The 20,291-nt window shown below is 35.1% G+C and overlaps 1 protein-coding gene across 1 annotated transcript in view; it reads left to right on the forward strand.

Annotated features, from left to right (window-relative positions):
- FER1L6 (fer-1 like family member 6) overlaps nt 1–20,291 on the forward strand; it is a 277,428-nt gene that overhangs the window by 185,238 nt on the left and 71,899 nt on the right. The window contains exons 21-23 of the mRNA XM_031947271.1: nt 44–193; nt 14,676–14,786; nt 18,128–18,289. Coding sequence (XP_031803131.1) covers nt 44–193; nt 14,676–14,786; nt 18,128–18,289 — 423 coding nt within the window. The remainder of the gene's footprint in view (nt 1–43; nt 194–14,675; nt 14,787–18,127; nt 18,290–20,291) is intronic.

Below are 20,291 nucleotides of genomic sequence, written 5' to 3' on the forward strand. Positions count from 1 at the left end.
TGATGTCAAGGAAATATTATTTGTTTGTTTGTTTTTTCCTTAGGGGAAGCCAGAATATTTAGGCTCTACTGTGGCTGCTCCCATTGTAAAGCTTGTGGACCATGAATATGAACCGCCCAGACTTTCCTATCATCCAATTTTTTGTGGCCATCTTGATGGAGGGGACCTCCTTGCAGTGTTTGAACTTTTGCAAGTAAGTGGTCAAATACAGGTAACTATTCTTCAGATGACATCAGATATCATGATACAACCAGTCTCTCAATGTCGCAGAACACTGGGGATAATGTTAGACAGATAGTCTCAGTGACTCACTACAATGGTAATGGAAAGAACATTAAACATAGAGTCAGGAGATTTGAGTTCAAATCCTGATTCCTAAACTTATTGGATACATGATGATATGCAAATCACTGTATCTTTTCTGACCTTTGAATTCCTCATCTATAAATTGGGGACATTAGCACTTTCACACCATAATTCATAGGGTTGTTATAAGAATAGTAATAAAAACAGTCATCTTTATATAAATATGTATGTATAATGTAATATACTTCAGCTGAAAAGTATTTTGTAAATAGCAATATATTATATACTTTATGTATTAATATCCCAATGCATGCATTATTAATATTCATTATGTATTTGTAACATGTACATATTTATTTACTGCATTAGAGCCTAAAAAGAACTTTCCTGAGAGTTAATAACATATGATAATAAATTCATAACATTCCATAAAAATGAAACAGAGAATAGACCTCTAATTTCATTGCTATAAAGAACTATCAGTTTCTTATACCAATTCAAAGTTTAAGTGACTTGTCTAAAGTTAAACACTCAGTATGTGTCAGGGTTTGGAGCTAAATGCAAGCCTTCTTGGCTCTAAGACTGACTTTTCATCCTCTATGGCATGCTGTCTTTGTTTGATAGTACTTCTCAGATGACAATAATTATTTCCAATATTTCAATGGAGCCAGAATCTTAATGTTGTAGTCATTTTCTCCATTGGAGCAAGTTCAACCATCCATGCCTCCTTCTCCTGTGTTATTCTCATCTTCCATGGATTAGTCACAAAGGACCCATCTGAAATGTGTGAGAGTGTATGTGTAAGGGATGGGGAAGCTTCCTCTGGCTTTTTTCACATCCTGTGAGTAGCAGAATAACCCTCAAGCTGTCTATCTGATAGCCCTCTGTATCACTGCAAAACTAGTTCACATCCTTTTCTAACAATACATTTCCTTGGTGTTATCACTTACACTTCTTTTTCAGGATAAGTCATTGTGGGAGGTAGAGGCTGTCACTTGCTTGACACCCACTTTGAGTTTCTCCAATGCTATTTGAGATTTCTCCAACTTGAATCCTTTAGAGGTTTGTAGGAAACAAAAATTGCAATTATATAGCGACTCCAGAACATTTTATGTTGGAAATATGGATTTTGTACTAAAGGAGTCTCTTGAAATTGATAAAAGCTCTGGGTAGCTTCCTAAGGAGAGCTACATGTGGTGGAATAGAAGTGTCAAAAACCTAGCCATGTAGTTCAAATACTCCTGAGTGACAGAATCAGATGAAATGGCAATTGGGGGGAAATTTAACAAAATTTAAAAAAATTTAAATGCAGTAGAACATAAATAATGTCAATATATGTTTTTCTAAGATAATATGTTACTAAACAAGGTTTAGTGATCCTGTTTCTATTTGAGTTTATTTTTACTGGTGTGGTGGATAGAATGTTCAACATGAAGTCATATAAATATATATACATATATATGTGGGTATATATTTATATATGTACATATATATAGTCATATATATATATCATATGAGTTATGATTGAGACAATCTCCCACTAACCTATTTGAGAAGGAAGGACAAGCAACAAGAACAAAAATAGCAGCTAGTAATGATCAGAGATAGGAAAGATCAAAGGCAAAATGAAGAGGGGATGGTACAGGATGAGATGGATAGAAAGTGTCATGGAAATAATAAACATAAAACTTGGACAGACTTCTGGAGATAGGGGAAGACAGAAGAGCTTGGCATCCATGAGGTTTTAAAGAGTTGGACACAACTGAAGGACTGAATAGTAGCAATAATAACAACATGTACCAGACACTGTGCTAAGTGCTTCACAAATATTATCTCATTTGAGCATCACAACAACCTTGGGTTGTAAGTGCTATTATAATCACTATTTTATGGTTCAGGAAATTAAGGAAGGTAGGTGTTAAATGACTTGCCTAGAGTCACACAGCTAACAAGTATCTGAGGCTTGATATGAACTCAGGTCCTTTTGACTCCAAGCCTAGCACTCTATCCACTGTCACTACAAATTGCAACATGGATTATTGGGTATAGTATAATTAGCATATGTATATAAGAATTGCTACATTGGGCCAGACCCATGCTCCATCTGGCCAAGGATTCTTTCCATTGGCATCAATAGTTGCTCTCCATGAAGTCAGTATCAAAAGATTAGGAACTTAGCTTTGCAAAGAGTTCTGGCTTTCTTTAGTGACTCATTGTGAACTTCTCTTTCATGTATTTAACATTTACTGAACATATCTACATGAGGAAAGGTAAAACTAGCATATGCCAGTATTTAGAGAAAATCTGTGAGTAGGAAGAAGGGTTGGGTTAGACCATACTATTTCCATAGAGAAATATCCCTCAAAATGGGTCAGAGAATCCAAAATTTACACTAAGATTTAAGGGCTGAGATCCAATAGACTGAGATAAATAGGCAAATCAATTACTATTATAGGCAAAATCTTGGGAATGCAGAAAAGATCAGACTGTCAAGACAATAATAATAATAACAATAACAATAATAATATGATTTGCAGAACATTTTATTCTTCCAACAATCTGGGGAGTTAGGGATTATTATTATTTCCATTTTACAGATGAGGAAACTGAAACAGATTTGAACTAAATGACTTACCTAGAGTCACTTACCTAGTAAGATCTGAAGCCAGATTTCAACTCAAAACTTCCTAATTTCAGGTACAGAATTCCTTTTACTATCCTATTTAACTGCCTAGTAGCTAGGAAGTTTGAATAGCTAATCTTAACTCAAGCTACTTCCCAGAACCTTGTCTTTTTCTTTAGAGGTACGTACTAGATTGCCAAAGGTGCCCTATATGGTTCTGGGCAGATTGATCTGCTTTCTGCTAACTCAGGCACTCCTTCTGAGGCAAAGACCCTTTCATTTGTCATGTAAAGTAATAATGGTTCCTTTTCATCTCTTTTTCAGATACTATGCTGAGGTTTGGTGAAATAACTTATGCTTTCTTACCATTACCTTTCATGATGTTATATGCCTCGTCCCTTTTAACTTTTGCTGACTATATATATGATAATGATTCAAGGATCTGTGGTTTGACAGAATGTATACCACCATGTCCTTCACCAACATAGGTCCCAGAATTTCCAGTCAGTCTTCATTCAGTTGTGACCAAAATAACCCATCACCACTTGATGTTGAATCTCTTTACTATCTTGGTTTTGGGGACTTAGGTAGTGGATAAAGTACTGGTCCTGGAGTCAGTTCAAATCCAATTTCAAATACTTACAAGCTATACGGCAGAAAATCACTTTACCTCAGTTTCTTCATCTATAAAATGAGCTGGAGAAGGAAATGGCAAACCACTCTAATGTCTCTGCCAAGAAAACCTCAAGTGAGGACATGAAGAGTTAGGTACAACTCAACAACAATAAGGGAAATGAAATGCAAGAAATTTCCTCTATGTATGGGCAACTCTCCAAAGTTGCCATAGGGAGACTTGTCATTACATGAATATATTAAGTAACAACATTCCCCTTAACATTATTACCCTACAAACATTACTTTCTTTAAAACACAAAGAAATTCACTTTTGGTTATGGTGTCATTTCTGTTTCTAAAAACACTGTAACAATGATGTGTTTCAATTCAAGCCATCATTCCATCAATATACTTGAAAATTAATTTCATTCAGGTTACACCTTTCATTAAAAATGTCCCTCAGGACAGATATTGTCTTTTGTTTTGATTTGTGGGTATTCTAAAGTCTAGAGTCATAATTCACATTGCTTTTTATGGACTCAATAGCAAGATTCATTTCGCTACTTCCTTGAAGACATTGTTGCTATTCAGTCATTTCAATTGCATCCATTCTTTGTGACTACATTTGGGATTTTCTTGGCAAAGATAATAGAGTATTGCCTTCTCCAGCTCAATTTACAGATGAGGAAACTGAGGCAAACAGAATTAAGGTGACTTGCCAAGGATCCTCCAACTAGTGTCCAAGACCAGATATAAATTCAGGTCTTCTTGATTTCAGGCCTGATACTCTATCCACAGTACTACCCAGTTGCCCCATGTCTTAAAGACATAGATCTGAAAGTACATGGGAATTTTCCCTCTCTTCTTCTTGAAATAAAGCATGCAACATCTTCCAGGACAGTGCTTCTTTTGTCTTTGTTGATCCTTCTCTCTTCCTTGGTACTGTCTTGTTTCTAGGTTTTCAAGATGCCACTTTCTCCTGGTTTTCCTCCTAACTATTTGACCACTCCACTCCTTCTCTGTCTCCTTTACTGTATTTATTGCTTCCAGATCACAACCTCCAGATTATCTTCTCTATACTATTTGGTGATATCAGTTCTCATGGAATTAATTACCATTGCTATGCTATTAGTTCTGAAACCCACCTATCCTCCCAAATATGTCTGCTGATTTCCAGTCTTGCCTCTTCAATTGCACTTTAGTCCTCTTGAACTGGAACAGCAGACATCTTAAACTCATTAGGTCCAGACCATAATTCATTATTTTTCCCCTTCAATCTTTCTACCCCTACCTTCCTTATTGCTGTAGAGAGTAACACCATCCTCCCACTTTCTCAGACTTACAAATTAGAAATTATCCTGGATTCCTCATTATCTTTCATCCTTATAGCCAAGCTGCTGCCAAGGTCTGTTGATATTACATTTGTAGCATTTCTCAACTACCACATTACCATCACTTTAGTTCAGGCTCCCATCACCTCACACCTGTATTGTGACAATATCCTGCTGATGGGTCGACCTGCCTCAAGTCTTTCCTTACTCTTATCTATCTTCTGTTCACCTAAATTTTCTTAAAGCTCAGGTATGACCATATCACTCTCCTACTCAGCAAACTTCAGTGCCTCTCTATTGCCCCCAGGATCAAAAACAAAATGCTTTGTATATCATTCAAAGACTTTTATCTTTTAACTGCCTCTTGCTTTGTCAGTCAACTTATATTTTACTATCTGCCACATACTCTTTGATCTAGTGATACTGGCTTCTTGGCCATTCTATGACCAAGATGCTCCATCTATAGGCTCTGGGTATTTTCTGGCTGCCCCTATGCTTGGAATGCTCTCAATCTTTGCTGCATTTACTGATCTTCCTAGCTTCCTTTAAATCCAATTAGAAGTAATTTTACTAGAAACCTTGCCTAAACCCTTCTTAATTCTAGTGCCTTTCCCTCTGTTAATTATTTTCTACTTATCCTATATATAATTTGTTTTGTATTTATTTGTTTGCTTGTTGTTTCCTCCCATTAGATTGTAAACTTCTTTAGTGCAATAATTATACTTTGGCTCTTCTTATATCCCTACTACATAGCACTGGACTTGTCACATAGTAGATGCCTAATAAATGTTAATTGATTTTTAAAAGCCTAAAATACCAATTAAACTAAATAAATATATGATTTGTATATACAAAATGGTGTGTAAGATCAGAGGAAGTAAAAATAATTTCTTCTTTGAGGGAGTGTGGGTACAGCTTGAGTAAAGTAGGAATCATAGCTATTACAGTAAAAAGGGGAAAAAAAGAATGATTTTTAAAGACAATGTCCTTCATGAGTGCTATTTCTTTTGGCTCTACCATTCTTAACTGTGCAAGCAGGGTTAAATAGCTTAACCTTTGTTTTCTCATTTGTACCATCTATTTATTTTTATTACAATTCAAGTAACACATATTAAATCAGAGGCAATGTGCTCAGCTCCAGGGCTACAAACATACAAATGAAGCCCTCAAGGAGTTTATGTTCTATTGAAAAGAGAAGAAGGTACCATAATCACAATCATTATTGTAGGTGATGCAGGTTGTTGTTCAGTCTTATCTGATTCTTTATGCTCTATTTGGGATTTTCTTATCAAAGTACTGGAGTGATTTGTCATTTTCTTCAATTCACTTGCAAGTCATGGCATCACTTTCCTAATGCCTTGGTCCAGCTCATTTTATAGACTAGGAAACTGAAGCAAACAATTGCCAAGGGTCACAAAGCCAATAAATATCTGAGGCCATATTTGAAATCATCAAAATATCTTCCCGACTCTAGGCCTGGCACTCTGTCCACTATCTGCCAAGCTGATGTTTACCTAATGTTTTAAAGTTGATAAAATACTTTATGATGAATTATCTCATTTATCTCAATAAACCAGTGCAGCAAAAATGTTAAGTACCATGCTTCCTATTTTATAGATGAGAAAATTAATATATGTATACATATCCAAATGAATAAAAGATAATTTGAAGAAATAGGGTGCTAGCAACTATGAAGATCAAGAAAGGCTTTGAGTAGGAAGGAGAATCTTAGCTATGCTTTGAAGAAAGTCCACTGTTCTAAGAGGTAGAGAAGAAGAAAAAGTGAATTGCAGATAATCAGATATCTGCCCTTCTCCCACTTGGTGAGTTCTTCCCAAAAGCTCTATTTTCAGGAAGAGTCTAGCTCATTTTATCCTTCATTCTTCAGACTTCATCACCTCCACCCTAACTCTCTCTCACTTGTTAGCTCTTTTTTTTTTAATGTGTCCGTTCACACTAGAATGAAAACTTCTCAAGAGCTCTATATTTTATTACCAGCACTTAGCACAATGCTAAGTTAGCACATAGTTAGGGGCTTAATAAATGCTTGTTGACCAACTTACTATGTAATGATCAGTTAAAGAAACAAATTGTATGATAGTTTGTCCAGAATATAGACTGCATGAATGGGGAATAATTTGAAATGTCTGGAAAGGCAGGAAGTATCCAAATGGTAGGGAGTCATAAATTTCAAGCTGAAACATTTGCATTTTTTTCTAAAAGTGATAAATATCTATTTAGGGTTTTGTTTTGTTTTACTTTTTAGCCAGACTCTTACTTTAGGAAAAATACAGGATATCCCATTTTAAAGTTTTAATTGTTTTAAAACTGCATCAAAATTTTTGAGACATCCTGTATTTTGAAAAGTTCAGTTAAGATGGATCAGATAGTGGGAAACACTAGAAATGCCAAGATAAATTAGGAAGCTGTGGCAATAGTCCTAGTGAGAAGTGATAAGGACCAGAATTAGACATGGTATTTGAGTTAGAAAAAAGAAGGCCAAAGCAAGAGATGTTGGGGATTTAGAATTGCTTAAACTTAGCATCTGATTGGATGGAAGAGATGCAGTAAGTGTCAGGGAAGACTGAGATTGTGAATCCTGGTGAGTAGGAGGATGGTAGGGCTATCAACAGAAATACAGAAATTGGGGTTGTGACTTACAGGTGCAGGGATTTATGGAAAAGATAACTTCTATTTTAGATGCATAAAATGGAGCTGATGACACCCATCTTGCATTCAGCATCTACATAAAAAAAAAACTTCAGAAAGCATTTATTATTTCAGAGAAGCAAGTTTGTCCTAGGTGGGGGACCCAGCCTTTGGGTCAGGAAGATCGGGGCTGAAATACTGCCTCTGACACTAATTGACTGTGGGATCTTGAACACATCATGTTCTCTTAGGCAACTTTCCAAGACTATTGGTTGCAGAGGAGAGAAGGAATTTTCTTATGGGAAATTCACTGTATTAGTGAAGTATTAGAGAACCACTGGAGTTTATTGAGTCAGAGAGGGACAAGGTCAGACCCATGCTTTAGGAAAGGGAGATAAAATTGAAATTTCTAAATTGTTTAAGTCACACCTAGATACTAGTGTTCAGTTCACTCAATAAGTATTTTATTAAATGCCTATTTTGTGCCATATACAGTGTTAAGTGATAGAGGGAATGCAAAGATAAATAAGTCATTTCTGAGTGCCACATTTAAAGATGAATAGTGACATTCTAGAGTTCATCTAGAACAGGGCTGACTATTGGGTTAATGAAAGATCTAAGAAAACTTAGACACAAGATAACAATGGTTTTCAGCAATTTGAAGGGTTCTTAGAGTGGAAGAACAATTAGATCATATCCTAAAGAAACATATAATGTTAGATCTGAGACTTAGAACTCCCTAAACTCATCTCTCTCATTTTATAAATAGAAAAATGAAGAAAACCGAGAGAAGGGGTCACTTGCTCAAGGTCACACTAATATTTAATAAGAGAGTCAGAACTTGAACCCAGGTCCTTTAATTCCAAATGGCTTGGTTGGCTCTAAAGGAATTTGCTCTGCTTTGCATGTCCTAGATCTATAATTGTATTATGGTAGGGAAAGTCCAGTGTGGAAACTCCTTATGCAAATACAGATCACTTACTCTATAACATAATCTTAAAGGGTTGCCTTGGCCACTGAGATACTAAATGATTTTCCAAGTGTAATATAGGTAGTGGGTATGAAGGTAGAATTTGAAATCAGATTTTCCTGATTCTAAGATTAGATCATCTAGATTATACCACATTGCTGCCCCAGAAGGCATAATTAGAATTAGTTTATAAAAGCTTCAGCAAGGTAGTTTTCAACCCAATTTAAAAAGTAACTTCTTATCAATTAAAGTCATACAGAATATAGAAGTCATAAGTTATCTAAACAGGTAATTCAGATATTGGATTTAACATATATTTTAATATAGTTAACATGTATTGGACTATCTGCCATCTAGGGAAAGGGGGGAAGGAAGGGAAAATTTGGAATAGGAGGTTTTACAAGGGTCAATGTTGAAAAATTACCCATGCATATGTTTTATAAATAAAAAAGCTTTAATAAAATAAAAATAAATAAAGAGGTATTAAATTTCTCAAAATTGTAGGGTTTTCAAGGGGCAATGTTATAGTTCCTGGATTCCCTGGCTAAGATTTCTTCCAATATTATCATCATAAAATGTTGTGATTCTATGCATCAGCCCATATTATCCTCATCAAATTTTCAAATGAAAGCATTCCTCTTGAAAGTTGCTGTGACTACAAAGAAGTTGTTAGATTATCTGTGCATCCCATTTATCTAAATCTCATCTTACTGACCTCATTTCTATTTTAAAAATTTCAATACTGTAACATTTCAAAATGCATGCTGCATTGTGGATGTCTTACCATGGGGATTAAATGAGATAAGATTAGATAAAGCATTTATTAAGTTACATATTATTATATAAAAGGTAATGTGTTCAGCCCTGAGAATATATACAAATACAAGAGAAAGGCAGGAGTTTATATTCTAATTTTTGTTGTTTAGTCTTTTTTCAATCATGTCTGATTCTTGATGAACCCATTTGAAATTGCTTGGCAATGATAAGGGAGTGATTTGCCATTTCCTTCTCCAGCTCATTTTATAAATGAGGAAAATTAGGCAAACAGGCTAAAAGTGAATTGCCCAGGATCACACAGTTAGTGTCTGAGGCCAGATTTGAACTCATGAAAATGAGTCTTCCTGATTGCAATTGTCTCTCTACTGCACTACCTAGCTGCCCTTCACATTCTAATAGGGGAATAATAAATTTAAAATGGGCTAAAGTGGGTTGGGGAAATATGCCTAAGTAAGAGCTAGGTCAGAACAATCAGGAGGTGAACCAAGCTAGTGGTGAGTATAGCTAGTTGAGGGCACTTCCTGAAATGTAACTCGCCAATTGAAGGGAGAGGCTATAAGATTGGAGGTATTTCCATTGAGGAAAGTTGCTGGAGTGAAAGTAGAAGGGTATTCTAGAATCAGGAAGAAGTCAAGCCAGGTTAGAGATTTAAATGGAATTCAGATAGCATGAGGAATAGATCTGGATTTTCTCCTAGGTGTTGTCACTAAGTTTCATGGAACTAGATAGGGAAAACGTAGTGCTGATCTTTTGAGAGTTGGCCTACACTGGTGCTATTTGATCCAATCTGGCACTTAAACTAGCCCTATCTGCTTATCTAAATTTCTCAGTGCAGCAGTTGTTTTAATGTATTTAGTAAACCATCCTATTTTATGTCATTATTATCCCATTGAAGAAATAGCTGCATGTTAGCCTGGAACAAATCTGAATTAGCACAATCTGTAAAGTGCTTTGGGATCCCTCTGGTTTAAATTGTCCTAGAAATAACTGATGGGGTTGACTGGCAGGGCTCTTCTCAGGAATTCAACTGGGGTGTTTTCCTATTCAGAGCCTTTCATTGGCCAAACTCATCAGCCAGCCTCAGGAAGAGGAAACATATGGTGCTCTGTTTTCAAGATAAAACTAGAAACTGTAGCAGGGTTGCATCTGTGCTGTAGCTTTACTCTCTGCAGGGAGAATTGATTATTGGCATGCTAGACTATTTACAATTTTGGACATTGAATTGCTTAACTCTTCACTACAGTGTCAGAGATTCATCATCATTATTGAAGAGGTCCTGTATACAGTCCCATCCATTTGGAATCTTAATTACCCTGAGCTTGTTTTTCATTCCTGGTATCTGACCCACTCAGAAAAATTCCTGTGGCTCTTTCTGGTAATAAATAAGCTCATCCGCACCTGCTTCTGCCAAAACACCAGTTGTGTGGGAGTCAGGAATGACAGGAAATCCAGTTTCCCTGGCTTTAGGCTCAAAGAAACTCTTTCTACCATGTGTTATTTTGTTGTTTGTATTTCTTTTCTGTTTTATTTTTCTGACTCATGTCATTCAATCAAAAATATTTATCAGGCACTTTCTGAGTGCAGAGCAGTGAATCAAGGGGTGAAGTGAGAGAAATTATTTAAATATAATAATCATTGTCGAGAGTTTAGGATCTAGGCACCATTTGGGGTGATCCAAGTCATATATCTCAAGCCCCTTATTGTAATATAGCCCATTTTATGGGAACCATTTAAAGGAACCATTAAAGAATATAGCTGAATATTCTATAAAAAATTCGTTCAAAGCCTGTACTAGATTGTTTCCAATTTAATTTGTTTATGTTATATTTGTACATAGTTGTATGTATATTATCTTCCATATTACCCTCTTGATCTTTTGTGAGTAGGGGTTATCCTTTATCTTTTTTTGTATCCCTAACTCTTAGCACAATTCCTGGCACATGGTAAGTGCTTAATAAATGTTTATTCATTGACTAATTGCTTCCACAAATCAAATTCCTCCCAAGCACAAACCCAACCAACCTTACCTTTTACAAATGCTTCTTTTAGTTAGTAAAAACATCTCTTAAAATATTTAGTGTGTAAAAAAATTCAAGAGACATAATAATCATTTTTTATAATGTCAGCATGTTTATTAAGGAAAGGATGATCATTTAGCCTATCTCTCAGACCAAAAATTCCTTATGATGGTGGGCTCACAGGTGTTATACTCATGAAAGAATAGGTGTTCTTGAGGATGGCAATCAACTCTGATTGGTTAACAATGAAAAAATGAGTATTATAATGGAAGACTGGACTATATTACAATAAGGGGCTTGAGATATATGACTTGGATCACCCCAATCTTGAGCAAAGAGACACATCATTTTCAATATCACTTATCTTACGGTAAGGAACAATCAACATTTTTTCAGATATAAGTAAACAAAATGAATAGGAATGTATCCATTAATCTAAACTTAAAATTTCTTTTACTGTCTTTGATTAGATGTCAGCCAACCTGTCTGGGCAAATGTTTTGGAAAGATTTCCCACAGTTTGATTTCTGGATGAGGAAGCAGAGAAGGAGAAAAATCTTGATTCAGATTCAATAATTACTTATTGATACAAAAGAGAAATAATCATTTCTCACAAATGGGAGCTCTACTTAGAAAAAGAAGTGATCCTCATTGTCATCATTATCATCTTTCTTATCATGACAACAATAATACTGGTTTGATCCATTTCTTAGTCTCATTTCCACATGTAATAATTTATACATCAATTATATCTTGAATCAAGAGGAGGCTAATAAATAAAGGCCACTAAGGGTTGTACAGAAGATAGAGAAGTGATCAGATTGCGGATTAATTTAATTAAGGAAGCTCTTTTGAAGTGAATAAGTTTTGAAGATCTGAAAGAAGATGGACTGTTAGGTTAATGAAAAAAGATGGGGGCATTACACTGGATGTATATGGCCCTTTCCAAGAAACTTGGGCAGAATACAATGTGTGCAAAAAACCATGAAGATGAGCTTTGTATATTACAAAAATTTATGTCTAGAACATTTCATTTTTATTTCTCTAGGGAAAAAAGTATGATGTCACAATATCTAGAGTGTTGGTTAGTTTTTTGCTTGTTTGTTTGTTTTTATGGAAAATGAGAATAACCATGCCTGCAGTAATTCTCTTACAGAGTAGTTGTGAACAAAATAATGCATGGAAGGTACTTAGTGGACAATAAAATGCTATAGAAACATTATTATTGTTTGACCATCATTATGTATTCTATAATATAATCAGATATTTCCTTGAGCATCCGTCACAGTCATATTGAATATTTTTACCTGTAAAAAGTAAGGAGGGGAAATAGGCATTTTTAAATTGAAATCTTTAGATTTTACACCATCTTCCTTTCTAACTATACCTTTCTCTCACCCAGTCCTACCCAGAAAGCCTTTTGTCACAATAACATGAAATAGGAAAAAGCAGTTCACTAAAAATAGCCAACACATTAACTGAGTCTGACAAGATATACTATGTTCCATGCTCTTAGTTCTTTTTCTTTAAAGGAAAGAAGAAGGTACATTTTCTCATGTCTTCGAGGACAGAACTGTTTGTTATAATTATACTATAATTTTAGATCTGTTTCTTCTTTTGCTGTTCTTCACATTTATATTATTATAGTAATTATGTATCTTGTGTATATTATGCACATGATTTAAAATGTCTTCCTATGTTTCTCTGTGTTATTATATTAATTGATTCTTATAAGTTAGTGATATTCCATTACCTTCTCATACCACATTTTGTTTAGCCATTCCCCAGATTCAGATATACTGTACTTGGTTTCAACTTTGTTTCCAGAAATTACCTGCTACAACAAGTGCAGCTAGAAATTTCTGTTTTATCTTTTATTTTTCTTTCTGCCTTTGACATCTCTTGGCCATAACTTGAGGAGTGGAATATCTGAGTCAAAAGACATGGATATTTAGCCATGTTTTTTTTTTTTTTTTTTAGCATGAATCCAAATTGCAAAAATAGGTATTTTTAAAATAACCTTTTATTTTTATCTAATCATAGTTTTTTTTTTTTTTTTTTACTATTCATTCCCCTTCTCCTTCAAGGGAATCATCTCATATAACAGATAATATTTTTAATTAATAAAGCAAAAACAAATCAGCATAAACAATTAATACATTTAAATAACTAAAAATATATGAAAAGTACACCACTTGAGGACTTGCCATCTCTGTAAAGTGGTATTATGGAAGAGCCTTCTCATGTTTTCTCTTTTGAGCTATGTTTCTTTGTTAATTAGCACAATTCATTGCTGATTTGTATGTGTGTATGTGTATAGTTGTTTATTCCATTTACATTATAGTTATTGTGGATATTATTTTCCTTACTAATAGTCTCTTTATTTTAATTCATATTATCATTACATTATAATATTATCATATTATTCATATTATTTCAATTCATATAGCTATTATCATCCTCTATTATTACACTATTCATTTCTTACAGTAATATCAAATTTACGTATCATAATTTGTTTAGCCATTCCCCAACTGATACACTTCTGCTTTGTTTCCAATTCTTTACTATTCTCGTTATCACAAAAACTATTGGTATGTTTAATTCACTCAAGTACCCACACTAACAATGCACTAGTGTGTTTCTCTTTCCACAACCACTGAGTATTGACTATTCTCATCTTTTGTCATCTTTGCCAATATATCTAGGGTGTGAGATGAAATCTCAGGATTGTTTTTATTTGCATACCTTTTATTATTTGTGATTTGGAGTATTCTTTCATATAGTTACTAGTTTGCAATTCTTATTTTGGGATCTGTTCATATTTTTTGACCACTTATCTGTTAGAAAATGTATTGTGGTCACATTGATATAGATATAATGTTTGTTAATTGTTTCTATATCTTAGACACCAAATTCTCATCAGAACAATTAATATAAAGATAAAACTAGCTTTTTTTCTAAAATATGACTATGCATTTTGTTCTGACCTTGTTCTAGAAGCACAAGGCTTGGAGTCAGAAAGACCTAAGTTTGAAGTCCATCTCAAATATTAGTTAGCTATGACTAAATAATTAGTCATTAATCTCCATTTTCTCAGTTTCCCATCTGTAAAATGAGAATTGTAATTGCTTCTACTTCCCAGAGTTGTTATGAAGATCAAATGAGATAAAAATTGTAAAGTGTTTAGTGCCTGACACATAGTAAGTACTATATAAATGTTAGCAACTAATCTTTCATATTTATGTAGTACTTTAAAGTTTGCAAGGAGTTTTGCAAAGTTCAAAGGAAATAAATGTTCAATGCCATTGAGAAGTAGGTCCCTGTTCTTTAAAATACTCTTAGTTTTCTTATCCCTTTCTAATGAGCTTTTGCTTTGTTTGTCAGGTTCCTTCCTCAGGCCCACAGGATCTTCCTCCCATTGACCCACCAGATGTAGCCCAGATCTATCCAGTCCCTGCCAATATTCGTCCTGTGCTGAGTACATATAGAATAGAGGTAAGACTTTGAAAAGGCTTTTGGAATTTTCCAATAGATTCAAAGACACAAAGATCTTCCTTAATTTTCTAAGTAGACAGGCAGCACTTGAATATTAACCATAAATTTGAAATTTGGGTGATTTCATTGATTCAGAGAACTCTCTATGAGGATATTCCCTCAGTTAATATATATCAGCACCTGCCCTGAAAATAAAAGTTTTTCATCTTGACACACTGAGGATTTAAATGACTTATCCAGGAACACAGAACCACTGTGTGTCAGAGGCAGAATTTGAACCCATCTCTTCTTGGCTCTGAGGCAATCTCACCATCCTGTGATGCTTCTAAGGATACAAGTATCTCTTTTTATCATTGTGGTTGATATCATTTCCCTGTGCTTGAGGAAATATAATTTTGAAGCTATTGAGATATGACTATTTCTCAAAGTACCCTAAGGAAAAAAAAAATTAAATACTTTGTCATTGCCAAAAACCAAATAAACAAAACATCAAGGCAATGTGACTACTGTTCCTTATAATTATCTTCCTCATTTATATAAAAATTTTATAAGAACTTTCTACCCAAGCATCCAGAGTATCTTAGATAAGGTTAATTAATAGAAAATACTCAAGCTTTTACAAGTGATTCTGAACAGCAGACCACAGAATCAAAAGATCTGAGAGCTGGAAAGGACCTTGGGGTCCAACCCATCTAGTCTAATCCATCTATTAAAGGAATCTCCACTATAACAGACTCAACAATGGCCATCCAACAACTGCTTAAAGACCTCCAAAGAAGACCTACATTAATTGATGTTGAGTGAAGTGAGCAGAACCAATAGAACATTGTACAAAATAACAAGGCCATGAAATGATCAACTATGATGGACTTGGCTCTTTTCAGCAGTGTGGTAATTCAAGGCAATTCCAATAGACTTAGGTTGGAAAATGCCAATCACATCCAGAGAGAGAACTATGACTGAATGTGGATTGAAGATTAGTATGTTTACCTTTTTGTTTGTTTTTTCTTTGTCAGGATTTTTTTCCCCAATTTGTCTGATTTTTCTTGTATAGCATGACAAATATGGAAATCAGTTTAAAATGATTGCACATATTTAACCTCTATCAAGTTATTTGCTGTTTTGGGAAGGGGGAAGTAAAGGAGAGAGGGAGAACAATTTAGAACATAAAATTTTACAAAAATGAATGTTGAAAACTATCTTTACATGTATCTGGAAAAATAAAATATCATTGCAGGGAAAGAAAGATCTCTAAGGATGGGGAAAGTGCCACCTCTCTAGGCAGTCCATTGCATTCTGGAACAGCTCTCATTATTATGAAGGAATTTTGTTTTTGTTTTTTGTGTTATATTATCAAGCCTAAATTTGCCTCTTTGCAATTCTACCCATTGCTTCTGGTTCTAACCTCTGGGACCAAATGTAACAAGTCTGATCTTTTGCTCCATATAATAATTCTTTAAATATTTGAAGTTAGTTATCATGTCTCTCTTTTCAAGAGATACACACACACACACACACACACACACACACACACACACACACCCCAGTTCTGCAAGATGTATTGTTGGATATCTGCAATTCCTGTTACTAGGAAGGCTGAGACTGACAGACCTCTTGAGCTCCAAAGATACCCACACTAAACTTGGTGTTAATATAGTAAGCTTCCATGACCTGGGAACCAGACCTAGATCGCCTAAGAAGGGGAGAGCTAACCTAAGTTGGAGACCAAAGACATTGATCAAAGACATTGCGCTAAACAGTAAGGAGACTGGGCTCATACCTAGAGCTTTCCTTTCTAATGTAATTAAAAGACTTACTATTACAACAAAACTATTAACACATGTTCAGGAGCTTCAAGTGGTACTCATTTGACAAAAACTGATAGCTTTTACCTTAATGAGTTCCCTCCGGTGACATGATCATAGTGTCCAGAACTGAACATAATATTATTCCAGATGAGGTCTGATGAAGGTATAGTATATCACAAGGAGATGGAAATGATTGAACAACAATATTTTTATGAGCATTTCTTTTTCTTCTCAAGAGTTGAAATCCTCCTTCTGCTACACATGACCTAGGTAACAAGGTCTTTACCTCTGTTGACCTCAGGTTCTTCAGCTGAAAAATGAGAGGGTTAGACAGTGATAACTTCTGAGGGTTTCTTTCAGCACTAGAATTGTGATTTTGTGATCCTTTGGACAGGCTGTCCCTCCATGCCTGGAATTCTGGAGGCCATGATTGTCTATGGGTCAAAGCTGACCTGTCACTTCTTTATACGGACTATAAGCTAAGAATCATGAATTCCTGGGTCATATAAAAGCAGACTATAATGTGCAATTTGACCCATGAACCAGAGTTTGCTTATCTCTGGTGAGCTAGTATAATAGGTAGGGCTTTGCAGTTGCAGTCATAAAGATCTGAATTCAAATCCACTAACTGGCTGGATGATCCTAGACAAATGACCTAAGCTCTCTGGGCTGAGTTCAGTTTCTTCATTTGTAAAATACATTGGTGTTAGGATTCTTACAAGATGCCAAGTCAGTGGAATTGATGAGATAATGATTCTCTAATTTACATGTACTTAGTACTTACTATAATTCCACAAGATTCACACCTTTTAGAGAGCATATATAAGAAGGGGCTCTCAGAGCCAAAGAACAGAAGCCCACTAGAAGGTCTTGGAGGAGGAAACAGATTCATTCCATCTTCCACCTTTGTGCTGGCTGGAGACTGAAACAGAAACCTTTGGAGTCTGGGAGATTCAGACACCAGAGCTCAAGTTCTCAGAACCAAGACTACAGAAGGCCTCTAAGTAAGCTAACCAGGCCCCAAGTGAAGGAGATAAGACTTTGAAGGAGACAATAAAGGATCTGGACTTTAACTCCTGGCTGTATTTGGGGTGATTACACTGAACTTAAAGAAAGACTGCCTCCAGAAGCCCCCCAAGAAACCTGCTCCCAGAGAATTTTACATTTTAGAGGAGAATATTATACATTGGTTGGATTCAATGACTTCCAAGACTCTTTCTGACTCTAAATCTATATTTCTTACCTTTGCCTCTACACATCCCTGTGGCTTAGTTAAGGGGTCACCTCTTAAGGGAAGTCTTTTTCTGATTCTCCTACTTGTCTTTTCACTTCTCAAATACCCTATTTATATGTATGCTTATATGTTATATCTCCTCTCCTCCCCAAAAATAAGCTATTTGAGGGCAGGTACTCTTTTGTGACTTTATCTTTATATCCAAAATGCCTCACACAGTACCTTACACAGAATGGGTACTTAATGAAAGCTTGGATTGATGGACTTTTCAGACCCTGATCTGTTGGCTTTGTCTATAGGTTCTTTTCTGGGGTGTTCGTGAAATGAAGAAAGTCCAGCTCCTCTCAGTGGATCGCCCTCAGGTGCTCATAGAATGTGCTGGCAAAGGAGTTAAATCCTGTGTGATCCAAAGTTACAAGAACAATCCTAATTTCAACATCCAAGTGGATTGGTTTGAAGTGGTGGGTCTCTCCCATTCATCTATTGCTATTTCCTATGTGGGGAAGTGTTTTACTTTCAGTTTGGTTTTCAGCGAATGTAAGTATGTTTTGTGTTGTAATGGAAAGAGTACTGGCTCTGATATCAGAGGATTTGGGTCCAAATCCTACCAATAACACTACTTGTGTGACCTTGAACAAAACACTTTACTTTTCTGGGCCTCAATTTTCTCAAATGCAGAATAAGAAGATTGGGCTGGATGATCCCTTTAACTTCCAGATAACTAATCTCTGATCATAAATCATACTAATTAGAAGAAAGGCCAGCCTGAAGAGATGAAGAATCCAAGCTACACAATAAAGTCATTGTTTCTTTTTTTTAATTTAAAGTACTTTGTTACTTCAATGAATCTGTAGTATTAGAAGTGTAGGTACTCCTCCCAGTGGTACAGATCACAATGCATCCAGTCCTTCTCATCCCATGAGATACTTGTCTACATCTATTGTCAAATTCTTCACGTGGGGTACACTCAACAAGCATGCTTGGCTTCTCTTAATCTCTTGTTAGTATGTGCCTACCACTAGACTGCAAGAACAGGTAGTTGGTGCCATAGTGCACAGAGCACTGGACCTAAAGTTAAGAAGATTCATCCTACTGAGTTCAAATCTGATGTCAGATACCTAATAGGTATCTTGGGGCAAGTCACTTAACCCTATTTGCCTCAGTTTCCTCAACTGCAAAATGAGCTAGAGAAGAAAATGGAAAACTACAGTATTTTAGCCAAGAAAACCCCAAATGGGGTCATGACAAGTTGGTATATGACTGAAATGACTGAACAGCAACACTTCCACTAGAGTGTATGGATGGCCCTTTGTTTATCCTCTGTTCCTATTACAGGATTGACTACACCCTTTTGTAGTCAAATTCCTGATTACATTTATATAACATAGATATAACATGTTTACTTCATAATCCTTTACTGGAAAAAATCTACAGTTTATTCCTACCCTCTAAACATCTCTCCTTTGGATTATCTGAAATTTTCATTTTTTTGAAAACTGAGGTATTTTATGCTTCTCAATGGAATAGTATAGGAAGAACATATGTATTATAGCTAATTGAACTTGCAAAATATGCAAAGACTATATAGAACTTACCTAGTGAATAGATTAACTATTTGTAATGAAAATTTTCGTAACTAGCATTCAACTTGACTCCAGGGCTTGATGGTGTTGGAAAGAAGTTTTCTAGCCAGGTTATTAAAATATTTCCCTCTCAGTCTTGTTCTCTACAAAATATATGCATTGTCAATGAAGAACGCCACTGTTCTCTTTTGCCTCAAAACATCCCAATAATCATAAATTTAAATTTTGAGTTTTTAAGAAATTAGTAAACTCCCTAGGGAATATAATATTGTGAATTAATGATAAAAAAAATATTGACCTAACATTTTAAATGAACAAGGACCTGTGGATTCTAAACATAACCCCACACTGGTCAATGGTTTTATGATCTTCATCAAGTTCTTTTACCTTTATGACCCTTAACTTCCTTTCTTAAAAAAAAAGGAATAATAATACCTACTACTTTATAGAATTCAGCAAAGGGAAGCCTTTCCCAAACCCTCTTAATTCTAATGCTTTCCCTCTGTTAATCATGTCCTTATCCTGTATACAGAACAATATGTTTTCTATATATTTGTTTCTATATTGTCTCCCAAATTAGATTGCCAGTTCTTTGAGGGCAGAAACTGTCTTTTATCACTTTTTAGGTCCCCAACACTTAATACAGGGTTTGCTATGTGAATAATAAAACATTTGATAAATGGTGATTGATTGAAATAGGCATTTTTATAAATTGTAAAATTCTATACAAATATTATAATTAATAATAGTGATAGTAAAAAGTAGTAAGACATACTAGGTCTATGTGGAAAATATATTATCCAGAATTTTTCAAATAATACATATCAGTCATTCAGCATAATTATAAATTACTATCATCATGAGAAAATTTCCTGGGACA

This window comes from Sarcophilus harrisii, chromosome 1 (assembly GCF_902635505.1).
Source record: "Sarcophilus harrisii chromosome 1, mSarHar1.11, whole genome shotgun sequence".
In the NCBI taxonomy this organism is placed as follows: domain Eukaryota; kingdom Metazoa; phylum Chordata; class Mammalia; order Dasyuromorphia; family Dasyuridae; genus Sarcophilus; species Sarcophilus harrisii.